This window comes from Notamacropus eugenii, chromosome 1 (assembly GCF_028372415.1).
Source record: "Notamacropus eugenii isolate mMacEug1 chromosome 1, mMacEug1.pri_v2, whole genome shotgun sequence".
NCBI classification, from domain to species: domain Eukaryota; kingdom Metazoa; phylum Chordata; class Mammalia; order Diprotodontia; family Macropodidae; genus Notamacropus; species Notamacropus eugenii.
Genome location: NC_092872.1, coordinates 334,353,822 through 334,368,564, shown reverse-complemented (window position 1 = coordinate 334,368,564; position 14,743 = coordinate 334,353,822). Strand labels below are relative to the sequence as shown.

The window sequence follows — 14,743 nt, the reverse complement described above, 5'->3', positions numbered from 1 at the left end:
TATAACATAGTTTGACAAATAGCAGTACTAGGCCCCTTTTGTTTTTCAATCTTTTTGTTATTTCCCTTGAGAAAGACTTTTTTTAACCTCCATATGAGGTATTTTTTCTAATTCTGATAGTTTGGAATGGTAGCAAATAAGTTAATTTAGATAGTATTAACTGTAAATGTAAATGGATACATTAAATTGAAAATACATTAATGGATACATTAAATTGAAAAGTTTTTGCACGAAGCTAATGCAACTAAGATTAAAAGGGAAGCAGAAAGCTGGGAAGCAAATTATTTTACAGCTAGGGTCTCTGATAAAGGCTTCATTTTTAAAATTTATAGAGAACTGAGTCAAATTTATTAGAATACAAGTGATCCTCCAACTGATAAATGGTCAAAGGATAAAAACAGGCAGTTTTCAGATAGATGCTACTTATAATTTTAAGGAAGACTCCATTATTTATTTAGTCATAGGAAAAAATGCTCTAAATTACTGTTGATTAAAGAAACACCAATCAAAACAACTGAGGTACCACATCACACCTATCAAATTGGGTGACAGACAAAACAGGAAAATGATAAATGTTGGAGAAGATGTGGGAAAATTGGAAAACTAATACATTGTTGGTGGAGTTGTCAACTGATCCACACATTCTGGAGAGCAATTTGGAACTGTGCCCAAAGGGCTACAAGAATGTGCATACCCTTTCACCCAGCAATACCACTTCTAAGGTCTGTATCCCAAAGAGATCATACAAATGGGAAAAGGACTTACGTACAAAAAATAATTACAGCAGCTCTTTTTGTGGTGGCCAAAAATTGGAAATTGGGGAATGGCTGAACACGCTGTGGTATATGAATATGATGGAATATTATTGTTCCATAAGAAATGATGAGCAAGCAAACTTCAGAAAAACCTGGAAAGTCTTACATGAAATGATGCTTAGTTAAGTGAGCAGAACAAGAACACTGCACACAGTAGCAGCAACACTGTGTGAAGACTAACTTTGAGAGACTTCGCTCTTCCTCAGTCATGCAAAGATCTAAGACAACTCCAAAAGATTCATGATGAAAAGTGCTATCTGCATCCAGAAAAATAACTATGGAGTCTGAATGCAGATCGAAGCATACTATTTGCTCTTTTTTTTCTTTTTTTGTTTCTTCTTTCTTTTGGTTCTTCCTAGTGATTCTAATTCTTCTTTATAACATGACTAATGTGAAAATATATTTAATATGAATGTATACTTTTAGCCTATATCTGACTGCACATTGTCTTGGGGAGGAGGGAGCAGAGGAAGGGGGAGAAAATGTAGAATTCAAAATCTTATGAAAATGAATATTGAAAACTAAAAATTAATCTAAAAAAGGATATAACAAGAATTACTAGAAGAAAGCAGACTAGTAGAAATATGTTTATGACCAACATCTTGGACAAAATTCTATAATAAATTCAAAATGAATTCATTACCAGAATATTTAAGAACTTACCATTAAAAAAAGAGAATTAGTAGATCATGTATCTTTCACATCTATGGATAGCTTTTCTGTTTTGCTGACCAGTTCAAGTCAGCACCTTCTCTGCAACTTATAGGCTTCGTTGCCTGGTACACTAAGAGATTACTTGCCCAGGTCACAAAACAAATATATATATATTATAAGAAGTGGGATTTGCACCCAGGGCTGCCAAAGTTTTCCATCCACAACATCATGCTGATTGCTTATCCCTTATAACAAAGAATAAAGAAAAAAAAAGTTCCAAAAAACTAAACAACGTATCCAAAAAAAAAAAAATAAACATCCTGATCCAATATGTTTATTCCATCTCTTAGATGTTCATCTCTTTCCTAAGAAGGAAAGAAAACTTGTCTGATAAAGATGTAATTCATAATACACCCAGCTTCTTGCTCATTTTTACCCAATACTCAATTACTTGCAACCTCTCCAAGAGAAAACATTTCAGTATTTTTTCAGAAAAGACTATGTTACACATAGTCTCCCACACCTATAGCTTCTGACTACCACAAAGAAGTGGGGGGGAAAAGTGTCTTCTCATCTCTTCTTTGGAACCAAGCTTGGTCATTACAAATGCAGAGCTGTATTTCCCATTTTATCTCTTCCTCACTCCCTCCCAAGCAGCTACCCCCTTTAAGTCCCTACACCAATGAAATCACAAGTTCTAACTACACCCCTAAGGGATGGTTCTCTGGGAAGGAGTAGAAGGAAAGATACAATGGGAAATGGAGGTGATGAAAAAAAGATATCAATAAAAATTTATTTAAAAACAAAGGTTCCTACCACTGCAAAAAGTTTGAGAACTAGTCTAACACACCATATGCTATCTTCCTGAAAGGAAATAAATTGGTCTTTGTTTAAGTGTATTTTGGCATAAGGTCAATAGTGTCTTCATGTGAGAAATAGGAAAGAAAAATTGCTAAATCCATGAATTATGTTTAAAGTTCTTTTCCCAAATACAACTGTAATTCAGGTAAAAACATCTACCTTCATTTGGTCTTAACATAAGTTAGTAAATATTGCCTAAATTTTCACTTTATTATTTATGAAAGACCAACAACAACAACACGATATTCAAACATGCTTTAGGAATCACAAATGCATTTTAAAGTTATGAATGGCTATAATCACACAAAAATTTTCTCTTAAACTCTATGGTAGCATAACTTGTAAATATACCTTCTCCATTATAGACACTGGGCAATATATTTATCCTTTAATCACAATAGATATAAAAACATTCCATTAAATTCCTTCTAAGAGGCATAATGAAGGCATGATCATGCCTCTAAATAGATTCAAAGACTATGCCAGTCAATCAAAAGCTCTGACAAGTTCCACCAACTTGTAAGTATTTTGAGCATGGGTCTGACAACAAGATACATGACTACTATAAAAGGAGAAACCTAGCTCAATACACAAAACTGTTTATCTAATGGTTAAACAGTTTTTTTCAGGAATTTAAACTCAGGAAGACAGGAAGCACAGCTGAGATCCATAAGATGAAATCATTGGCACTTAAAGAAATGAATTTTTTTTAAAATTAGTGCAATTTTTTTCTTATAGCTGATGCCACATAAGTCATGTCTCACTAACAAAAATCTCTGGCATATAATCTACTGATGGAAAAAATAGCTCTAGAATAAAAGTAGTGCACATTAAAGTGATGAAGCCCAGGCTAAGACTCATGAAAACTCAGTTTATAGATCATGGGATGTGAAGCTGAAAGGTATTTAAGATTCTAGTCTAATCTTCTCTCATTTTTGACAAATAAGGAAAATGTGGTACCGAAAGTTTACGTGATCTAACTAAGGTTACTTGGATAATTTTTTCTAAAGTATTGGAGTTCAAACCCAGGATCATTTGACGATATAAATTTGGTGCTTTTTCCTCATTGAGGCTGAATTTGGCATAAAATTATGACCTTTGTTTGCAGATTTCTAGATGTGTAAAAAGAAAAGGGATGTTCTCTAATATCCCTTCCAGTTCTAAGTCCTGTAATCCTATGATTAAGTTCTAAAGTTCCTTCTAGATCTCTAAGGAAACCACAGATATTATTTTGGAATAGGTTCAAAGGTCTAAAAATAGGTGCATAATAAATTCAAAACATTGTAATAGCCCCACCTTCTGGTTGTTTTGTTGAATTTTATTTAATTTTCTCGTAAACCCCTTGCCAGTTTGTCAAGAGCTTTCTTTTTTCCACTGTCTCTCATGGGAAGGTCTCAGACATCACTTTGGTCACAGAACTTGTACTTTTTAAAAATATAATACACAGAAGTCATTTTTATTTATAATATTATCTTAGTTACAATGGCTGACATTGTTTTGATCCAATATAAGGTTTGATCCAATATGTTTATTCCATCTCTTAGATGTTCATCTCTTTCCTAAGAAGGAAAGAAAACTTGTCTGATAAAGATGTAATTCATAATACACCCAGCTTCTTGCTCATTATTACCCAATACTCAATTACTTGCAACCTCTCCAAGAGAAAACATTTCAGTATTTTTTCAAAAAAGAAAGTTATAACTTCCAGGGCATTTAATAGATTCTAGGGTTGGGCTCTTCCTTTTTTAACTAGGCTGCATACTAATCATTAATTCATTTAGGGGGACTTCACCAATCTGACTGAAAATGATGACTATTTACTAAAACTTATAGTAATCAATCACAAAGTACCTGAAATATCTCACTGGAAAATCTAGTTATGCAACAAGTGAACAAAGTGGTGCCTGTAAATAGTACTGCTTAAAGTCAAATCCACTAATCTTACCATTGCACCAGATCAGGCCATACTTCTTGAAACTTTTCCTTCCAACCTGTATGTTGTCCTACTAAGGAAGGTTTTGAGCCAAACTATGTTTGTAATTCCTTATTCATAGAGTTTTGACAAGAGAATCTCTACAAGTAGGTGGACAAAGTGATGTTCAAAAGAGTTGCTAAAGATCTGGGTCAGCTCCCTCTTCCTGAACATCACACCCCAAACTATAAAGAAAGGTTATAATAATTCCCTTTAAGTGCAATGATTTGCCTTCAGAGATCTAGAGTTGGTAGATCTACAAATATTGCCAAAAACCAGAATTCATCCTCCTCTGAAATAGAACTTTAAGGAATTTGGTTAATTTCTGTTCAACAGCCATCTCAGATTCTATTTCAATATGACTTTCAAAGTTACACTGAAACAACCTGGAGTGTTATGTTTAGTAATTATAAGTTTTTATATAAAAAAAAGTAGTACAGAAGGTAGTATAACAGAATGTATAAAAAGCCTCCCCTACAACCTGGAAGACCTAGGTTTAAGTCCTACCAATAACTCATGCTGGCTGTGTGACCCAGGATAAGTCCTTAAACTACAAGTTTCTGTTCTGGGTCTGAGTTGGAGCAATAATAGACTATTGTCAGACTCTGCCTGCATCAGTCATATGAGAAGCTCTGACAGTTCAGTGACAATACTGCAGGCTCCCCGTTGTTATGGGATTCCTGTCCCAGTTATTTGTATGCAGAGTTTAGACTGGGATAAAAGTTGGAATTGAGACCCCACCCTTCTCCTACTGCATGCTTCTGAACTTTCTCCTATTTTGGTACATAGGCCTGGAACTCCAACTGTTTCTTACTCTGGGCACAGGTCCCCTCCTCAATCCACTTTGGATCTATAATCTAGTACTGGGTTGTGGGTCCCAAAGTGCTAGATGGCAACTGTTCTTGTCATAGTGGGATCTCCTCTTGCCCTGGTACACAACTTTTCCCTTTGTAGGAATACTCCTGGCCAAACCCCCCCTCCCCCATTATTCCTCTACAAATCTCATTCTATGTCTCCCTATACCTACTTGGGCTAGAAAAGTGACTATTACATGTTTTGACTTCATCAGAATTTGTTCTGATACATTTTCTAGATCTGTCTGAAAGTTTTGGGGGCATGGGGGTGGGGAGGAGAGAAACACATGGTATTTCTTCTTGCTACTGAACCATCTCAACTCTGCTCCCCACTGGTACTACCATCTTGGTTGTTCCCCCTTGGGTATATTTGAAGAGCAAAAGAGAAAAGGTCATGTGAAATGAGGAAATTGAGTAACTGTGACACAGAGTGTTTGAGAGAGTATCAGTATGACACTCTCTTGAGTCCCCTACTATGAAGACAGAAGATGAGGAGGAGAGAAAGACTGTGCACCAGACACTGAACTTGTTGAGAGAAAAAAGAGAAGCATTCTGAAGGTCAGTAAACAGCTATCAAAATTTTGGTTGGGTGATAAGATGGATTGAGTGAACCTCAAAGGAGGAGAGATCACTGAATCTCTATAGTGATAGAGGGAGCACATGGAAGTGTTAGTGGGAAGCAAGTGAAAACTTCAGTCAGAGATTGAGAGTAAAGCCAGGGACATATGTGTCATCAAGAAGGATCTAGGCTCCAGTGAGAGCCAGAAGACAGATGGAGTGGGAAAGGAAGAGGTTTAAGATGAAATCTAGTTTATTGTCAATGAAATATGTATTCTAGAAAACACAGCAGAAGTGACAGGCAGTTTTAGAGTGGGACACTGGTGGGAGAATAATGAGGGAAATAAGATAAGGTAATGGGGGATGGAGAAAGGAGAGATGATATTGGAAACTGACTATTCTGCAATGTTATTCTTCTCTACTCATCATAATCTTAAATAGGATGATAGTTAGAAGAGACCTGAGAGATTATCAAGGCTAGTTTGTTAACATTTTTTTGTGTCATGGACCACTCTCTTCTGCAGTCTGGAGAGACCTATAGACCCCTTTTCAAAATGTTTTAAAATACATAAAATAAGATATATTGTATTACAAAGGAAATCAATTCTACTCAATTGTACTTAGCACAGTCCTTGGCAGAGAGTATAAATAATGACTAACTGAAGTACAGTTATCAAAATACTTTACAAAACAAGTTCAGAGGCTAAAGGCTGAGAATCTCCCTGAACCTTCTTATTTTACAAATGAGGAAACAGAGACTTAAGAATTGTCCAGTCATTCTGCTAGTGAGTGTCAGAGCTAGGATTTTAACTCAGATCCTCTGCTTCCAAATCTAATTCCAACTCTTTGCACTATGCCAATAATCTATAAAACATCTGCCACTGGAAGAGGACTGGGGAAAACAACGTGCATACATTCTAGGTTTTAGAAATTGACAAGACTAATGTTCTCCTTTTAGAATTTAGACAAGTAGACTTTCATCTTCGCAACTGTACACATTTCACTGAAGTACTATATCAAATTCAGAAACAGAGAATCTCTAAATTCTAGAAATGGAAGGAATCTCAGAGGTTACCATATCTAATCCGTAAATGAACAGGAATTCTCTATGAAATGGTAAGTGGTTATCTAATCTCTGCTAGAAGACCTCCAGGCAAGGGGAAATGAGACCTGAGATTCAATTTTCACTTAAGGATAAACAAAAAGTAATTTTAATTGGTGTATTCAGTGTTTAGGAAAAAGTTACTGAAAAATACAAAAAATAAATAACATTTTGCAACTGAAAGGATACGAGGTGTTCCTTCGGTGCGGCACACCAAGTAAAGACATGCAGCAATGACATGTGCCATTTTTCTTCCACGTGTAAGATGCTTGCTCACTGCCATCTTGAAGAAGTTAAATGCTGTATCAAGGCAATGTTGATTTAATTGTAACTGATTTCCCAAGTGATGAATCTGACGCTTGCCTAGAAAATAAGTTTAAAAAATTAGAAAACATAATTTTGCATTTAACTCATCACAATTTTATTGAAAAAGCCTTAGATTTTATACCAATTTAATTTTCAAAAAAAAGATGTGACCAATCCAACAATTATGATCTAAGAATAAAATACATCTTCTGAACTTATGTAAAATTGTACAAGTTTATTTGTCAAATCACATTTAACATAATTAATAATTGCAAGAGGTATCTACAATGTTCTGCACTCAGAATTCACTACTTTTAATGAATAATGATTTAGTCACTATAATTACAGAGCACTGAATTTTACAGTTTTTGTTTTTCTTCCCATTTTCATAGAACCTGTTCTGTTGGCTATTTTCCTGCTTCTCATTATTGCACTTTGCATCAGTTCATTTGAATCTATCCACGCTTCTCTGAATTTTTCTTACAGAACATGTTACATTCATGTCAACAATTACATTATTAACATAACTGAATTAGCCATTCTTCAACTGATGAATATCTACTTTATTTCTGTTGTTGTTTAGTCATTCAGTCGTGTCTGACTTTTCATGACCCTATGGCATACCAGGCCCTTCTATCCTCCACTATCTCTCAAAGTCTATCCAAGTTAATATTTGTTGTTTCCATGATACTATCTACCCATCTCATCCTCTGCCATCCTCTTCTTTTCACTTCAATCTTTTCCGACACCAGGGGCTTTTCCAATGAGTCCTATCTTTTCATCATGTGGCCAAAGTATCTATTTGACCCTCCAATGAATAATCTGAATGGATTTCTTTAAGAACTGACTGCTTTGATCTCTTTGCTATCCAAGGGACTCTCAAGTCTTCCTCAGCACCACAATTTGAAAGCATCATCAACTCTGAGGCACTCAGCTTCCCTTACAATCCAATTCTTACAGTTATACATTGCTACTGGAAAAACCATAGCTTTGACTACATGGACTTTTGTCAGCAAGGTGATATCTCTTCTTTTTAGTATATGCAGTCCAGATTTGCCACAGCTTTTCTTCCAAAGAGTATACATCTTAATTTCATGGCTGCAATCACTGTCTGCAGTGATCTTTGAGCCCAAAAATATAAAATATGATACTACTTCTATATCTTCTCCCTCTATTTGCCAGGAAGTGATGGGATCAGTTGTTAAGATGTTAGTTTTTTAATGTCAAGTTTCAAACCAGAGGTGGTTCTTCACCTTGCTAAGACCAACCTCTTCATGGACCATTGATCCTTTCACCTTTTATTTTGTGTAGCAGATTTACCAAACTATCACTCCCAATTTATAATCTTTGATTTCTCTCTATCCTAACTACTGGCTCTTTCCCTGACTGCCTAAAAACATGTCTCCTATCTTCAGGAAACTCTCACTAGATTGGCTTTCTCTCCTCTTCTCACGTATATCCTTGAGACAGTCTTCAATACTAGATGACTGAATTTCCTCTCCTTGTACTCTTCTAAAACCTTGGCCATCTGTTCCAACTTCTTCAACTGAAAGTGTTTTCTCTAAAATTATCAGTGATCTCCTAATTACCAAATGTAATGCTACTCCTCAAACTTCATCCCTTTGTATTCTTCTGCAGTATCTGACACAACAGTCCACCTCCTCCCAGAAAATCTTTTTTCTAGTCTTTTCTTTTTTGGACATCCCAGTCTCCTGGTTCTCCTCTGACCCTGTTCAACCATTCCTCTTCCATCTCCTTTGCTGAATCTTCATCCATCTCATCCTCAAGATTCTTTCCTAGGCCCTCTTCTTTTTCTTCCTTTATCTCCCTTACTTGGTGATCTCATCAATTCTCCTATGTTTAATTATCATCTTTATGCAAAGGATTTGTAGATATCTAGTGAGCTAGCTAGCTATATATAGATACATATCTGATCCTAGTTTATTTCCTAAGTTCCAGTCTTGTATCACCAACTGAATATCTGACATTTGAACAGGTATCTTACAGGTACCTTAATCTCACTAAATCCAAAACAAAACTCACTATTTTCCTCCCTCAACCTTTCCCTCTTCCAAACCTTCAATATTACTTCCATATTACACCAATATTCTTTTTGTGTGCCAGGTACTCAACCCTTGTGTCATCCTTGACTCCTCAATCAGTTACAAAAATTCTCATGTACTCAACAGCTCTCTTATACATCCTCTTCTGTCCACTCTGATATCACCTTAATTCAGGTCTTTATTACTTCTTGAAGTTTCTAATTGGTCTCCTTGGCTCAAATGTTTTCCAATACATCCTCCACAAAGCCACCAGAATGATTTTCCTAAAGCACAGGTCTATATCAAGCTCCTACTCAATAAACTACAGTGCTTTCCTATTACCTCTAAAATTAAATATAAAATGCTTTATTTGGTACTTAAAGCTCTTTATAACCTGGCACATCTTACCTTCCAATTTTTTAGGGTTTTTTTGTTGTTTTGCATATTGTTCCTCCTACTACACACATTCCATGGCTCAACCATACTGGTCCACTTGCTACAATTCACATACTCTGCTTTGTATCCCATCTCCATGCCTTTTCCCTAGCTTTCCCTAATGCCTTCTTTACTTTCACCTCTAAAAATCCTTGCCCTCAAGATTCATTTAAAATACTACCTTCTACAAGGAGGTTTTTCTGTGGCCCTCAGCTTTAAGTGCCTTTCTTCTAACATTATTTTCCATGTATGTTGTATGTATCCAACTATACATGTTATCACACCCACTAAAATATAAGCTATTTGCGTGGGACTGCTTTTGCTGTTTCTTTGTATCTCCAGTACTTTAGCATATATCTCTTATTACTGATTTTGGGCAATAGGTCAAATGGTTCTTCAAAGTTTGTAATTCTTCTTTTCAAAACTGATTGTTCATATGCACTCACTGCTTATTCATTGGTGAATGGCTTTTGGGATTATCTATCTATCTCCATATATAAAATCATATACCTCTTTCAATTCTTTGGGTAACAATCCCCTTAAGGCATTGAAAGGTACCTGATCTACCTGTCACCTAGATTTTCACGATGTGATTTTTAGTATTTAGGTCAAATATCTGCTTTGTATTTACAGTGTTATATGAAAATAATTTATTAAACACTTACTATTTACCAAACACTGTATTGAGTATGCAAATAAAAATACAAGCAAGGATAGACCCTGTACTTAAGGAGCTTATGTTTTGATAGGGAGAGACATTATGTGGTATAAAGTATAAGTCTAAAACTACTTTCTGCCAAACAACTTTACAGCTTACCCAACAGCACTGGTCAAAAATAGGATTCTTTCCCCCAAAAATGTTGCTCCCAAGTTATCAAACACCAGGTCGTTGAATTAAAATTGTTCCCAATTCCTCCTTTTTTAGTCTGTCCTACTGATCTTTTAAAAATTTTTTAGAACATAAATACTTTAAAATATATAATATAAGGTCTGGAAATGTTATACTCCATTCCTACTTTATTTTATTAACTCCCTAAAGACTCTAGATCTCATTAATCTTCCAAATTAATTTTATTATTTTGTCTAGTTCTATGAAATATTCCTTTAGCGGTTTAACTGGAACAGCACTAAATTAGATTATTTGGAGAGTACAATTAGATGTATTCAGGAGTGGTTGAATGACCAATGCAAAATGATGGAGTTCTGACTTCTGCCTAGTCTTTTGCCCAGCAACAGTAGATACCCCAGCAAACAGAGGGGAGTGGGGTGAGTTTTTCTGACTTTTGCCCAGCAACAGCAGATACCCTAGCAACTGGGGTGGGGTGTTTGGGGTCAGTGATGAGTCTTTGTTTTAACAGCTTACTACGTAATGGTCTTGTGGTTTCACATATATAATTATATTTTGTACAAACTGCTTTTATAATTCCTAGAATAATTTTTCTTGCCAAAAGACCCATTCTTGGAATTGTTTTTCTTGCTAAAAGACTCCAGCCCACAACCATGTGTAAAACCCACATCTATGCTCATGCCCCTAACGTTGCCCCCCCCATCAAGAAATTGTGCAAGAACCTGCACAACCTGTAACATCAGCTCATGGTAAAATGCCCAGAATTCATGCATAAATATGCGTCTTTTAGTTCTGTATGCTATTGGTCCTTTAAGAACTAAGCCTGCCCTGTTGTGTATAATAAATCTTGCTCTGACAAAGAGACAAACCTGCTCTCTGAAATTCTTTTCCAAGCAACCCCAAATCCAACCAACATACCATCCCTCCTCAACACAAAAGAATAATCATTAATGATTTCATGTCAAGTTTGAAAGAGGTCTCTGCCTGTACTATGTACCTCACAGGGCTCTTTGGGAAAAAAGCACTCTGTAAGCTATAATCAGTTATGGTATCTAATATTTAAACAAATGGAAATTTAAAAGGTTCAAACAGCTTATGGCATACTTTTTCAAAAATATAGCATATGTGCAACAATGGGCAACTGCTGATTATCAACAATGAAAATTACTTTTAGGAGAAATAATTCATAGCTACCAACCTGCTGGATCAATTGTCCACATTTTGCTGTTATCAAAACCAATACTCTCCTCCACTGGTGCATATATATAATTAGGAGCTCACTCCTCTAGGGTATCTTAATATTAATATAAACTAGCACTCAAATTCAAGAGGAACAGGTACCATTTTGAAGAGTCTGAGCTCTGGATTCCTTTCCCAGGTTCACATGGAAGCCTCCTCCTACTGATGGAATTTTGCCTGCACCTATAAACATAGAAATTAGAAGAAATTACTGAAGATATAAAATACTCTGTAATACCAATGCTATGATTTTTCCATTGCATTTGGCTCAATATTCTCTTAAACCACAAAAGATTGTTGTTCAGTCATTTTACTCATGCCTAACTTTTTTGTGTCCCTATCTAGAGTTTTCTTGGCAAATATATTGGAGTGGTTTACCATTTCCCTCTCCAGCTCATTTTACAGATGAAGAAACTGAGGTAAACAGGACTAAGTGACTTGCTCTGGGTCACACAACTAGTTAATGTCCGAAGCCAGATTTGAACTTAGTCTTCCTAACTCCCGGCCCAACACTATACTACTTAGTTGACTAGAGAGGCAAAATAAAAGGTAGTTTGTAAAGTCATCTATCAAATAATCCAGATTAATCCAGGTATTATTAAACCCAGTTAACTGGAAGATGAGTTTCTCCATTCTCAAAAAGAGCCCACTTGGGAAAAGCTGCTAGGAAATGACTTTCAATATGGTCATTCAGAGTTTGAGGTAGAGGCTTCCATCTGGTTATCACACACACACACACACACACACACACACACACACACACACACACACACACACACACTGAGGCATCATGGAATGGGGGAAGAAAAAGAAGTCTTCTAAAAGAATTGATTTTTAAAAATCATACCTAATTCTAACTCCATTCCTTACCCTCTACTCCTCAAATACATTGACAGCATTCATCCTATAACTGAACGTCCACAATAGAGTTCCTATCTTTTGAGCCTTATCTCCCACCACTGTGCTCCTCAATAAAATTCCTCTAATCTAATCAAACTGGTCTACTACATAGTTCATAGAATTATAAATGCATTTATAGGATAACAGGATTTGAGTTGGAAGATGGAACCTTATATATCATCTACTTCAGGTATCAAAGGCACCTATGCCAGGTGCTTAGGCAACCCAACTGTAAAACTCAATGCTCGAGAATAAAAGTGTAATAGGGAAATTTTAACAAAATTAAATATAACAAAACATAGATGATGTTAATTTGTGGTTTTCTAAGTCAATATGTAGCCCACAGAGATCTGTTTATATTTGACTCTGACATCATCAATCTAGGCCACATCCCAAATTTTACTAGGAAACTAATACCCAAAGATGTTATTTACGCATGTCACATAAATGGTAAGTAGAAGGTACAGTATTTAAATGTGGCATGTTCAGTGATTTTTGGTTGTATACAACTTTTTATGATCCCTTTTGGGGTTGTCTTAGCAAAGATACTAGAGTGGTTTGCCATTTCCTTCTCCAACTCATTTTCAAAATGAAGAAACTGAGGCAAACAGAGTTAATGGCTTATCGAGGGTCATGCACCTGATAAGTGTCTAAGGCCAGATTTGAATTCAAGAAGATGAGTCTTGCGGGAGCTGAGCCAAGATGGTGGAGTAGAAAGGCACACATATGCAGGCTCTCCCCACACAGCTCATAAAATACCTGTAGAGAGGGACTCTCCACAAATTTTGGAGCAGCAAAAGTGGAGAACAACAGAGTGGAGGAGATTTCCAGCCCAGGGTGATGTGAAAGGCCCACAGGAAACGTTGGTTGCACCAGACACGGAGCGAAGCCCAGCCCAGCCTTGGCCGTGCGGCATGGCATCGCATGGTACAGCGCGACTGTGGGAGGAGGACACCTCAGGGGTGGAATCTCCAGTCGCAGCTGCAGCGGGTTCGCAGATCCCTCAACCCACAGGCATCAAAGGTCAGTGACAGGGTTTTTTCAGCTGGCCGGGAAGGGAGAAGGGCCTTCCCATAGCTCTGGCCTTAGGCAGCAGCCGCAGAGGCCATATCAGGCAGGCAGCAGTTCCCATGGAAGCCCCTACAGCAGCCCACATCCACTGTTGGATCGTTAAAAACCCTGGGGGCACTGAGCAGCCCATTCTTACCTCAGTCCTGTGTACAGGCTCTGAGGGAGCTGATCTTTATCTCACACTGAATGGCTATGGAACTGGAGACAAGGTGACTGTAGAGAGGAAACTGCTAAGATTCTGGGCACAAAAATCTCTCCCCACTCCCAGACCAGTAGACACACTTGATTGTGCCACCTTGGAGGAACTTAGATTTTACAGATTCCCAGAGTATACCCTACTCTTGACAAAGGACCCAAAAGTCAAGTAACTGGTTGGGAAAATGCCCAAAAAAGGGAAAAAAAAATAAGACCATAGAAGATTACTTTCTTGGTGAACAGATATCTTCTCCCATCCTTTTAGGTGAGGAAGAACAATGCTTACCATCAGGGAAAGACATAAAAGTCAAGGCTTCTCTATACCAAACATCCAAAATAAATATTCAATGGTCTCAGGCCATGGAAGAGCTCAAAAAGGATTTTAAAAATCAAGTAAGAGAGGTGGAGGAAAAACTGGGAAGAGAAATGAGAGAGATGAAAGAAAAGCAGGTCAATATCTTGCTAAAGGAGACCCCAAAAAATGCTGAAGAAAATAACACCTTTCAGAATAGGCTAACTCAATTGGCAAAAGAGGTTCAAAAAGTCAATGAGGAGAAGAATGATTTAAAAAGTAGAATTAGCCAAATAGAAAAGGAGGTTCAAAGGCTCACTGAAGAAAATACTTCTTTAAAAATTAGAATGGAACAGATGGAGGCTAATGACTTTATGAGAAACCAAGAAATCACAAAACAAAACCAAAACAATGAAAAAATGGAAGATAACGTGAAATATCTCATTGGAAAAACAACTGACCTGGAAAATAGATCCAGGAGAGACAATTTAAAAATTATGAGACTACCTGAAAGCCATGATCAAAAAAGAGCCTAGACATCATCTTTCAGGTAATTATCAAAGAAAATTACTCTGATATTCTAGAACCAGGGGGCAAAAT

The 14,743-nt window shown here is 36.6% G+C and overlaps 1 protein-coding gene across 2 annotated transcripts in view; it reads right to left on the bottom strand.

Annotated features, from left to right (window-relative positions):
* The window catches only part of BRF1 (BRF1 general transcription factor IIIB subunit), a 166,747-nt gene that overhangs the window by 127,828 nt on the left and 24,176 nt on the right, over positions 1-14,743 (bottom strand). For both annotated transcript variants that reach the window (XR_011971825.1, XM_072629827.1), the window contains exons 2-3: positions 11,788-11,868; positions 7,006-7,179 (exon numbers count right to left, since the gene is read on the bottom strand). Coding sequence is in view for 1 of the 2 variants with exons in the window: in XM_072629827.1 (XP_072485928.1) it covers positions 7,006-7,179; positions 11,788-11,868 (255 nt within the window). In the remaining variant the exon portion in view is untranslated. The remainder of the gene's footprint in view (positions 1-7,005; positions 7,180-11,787; positions 11,869-14,743) is intronic.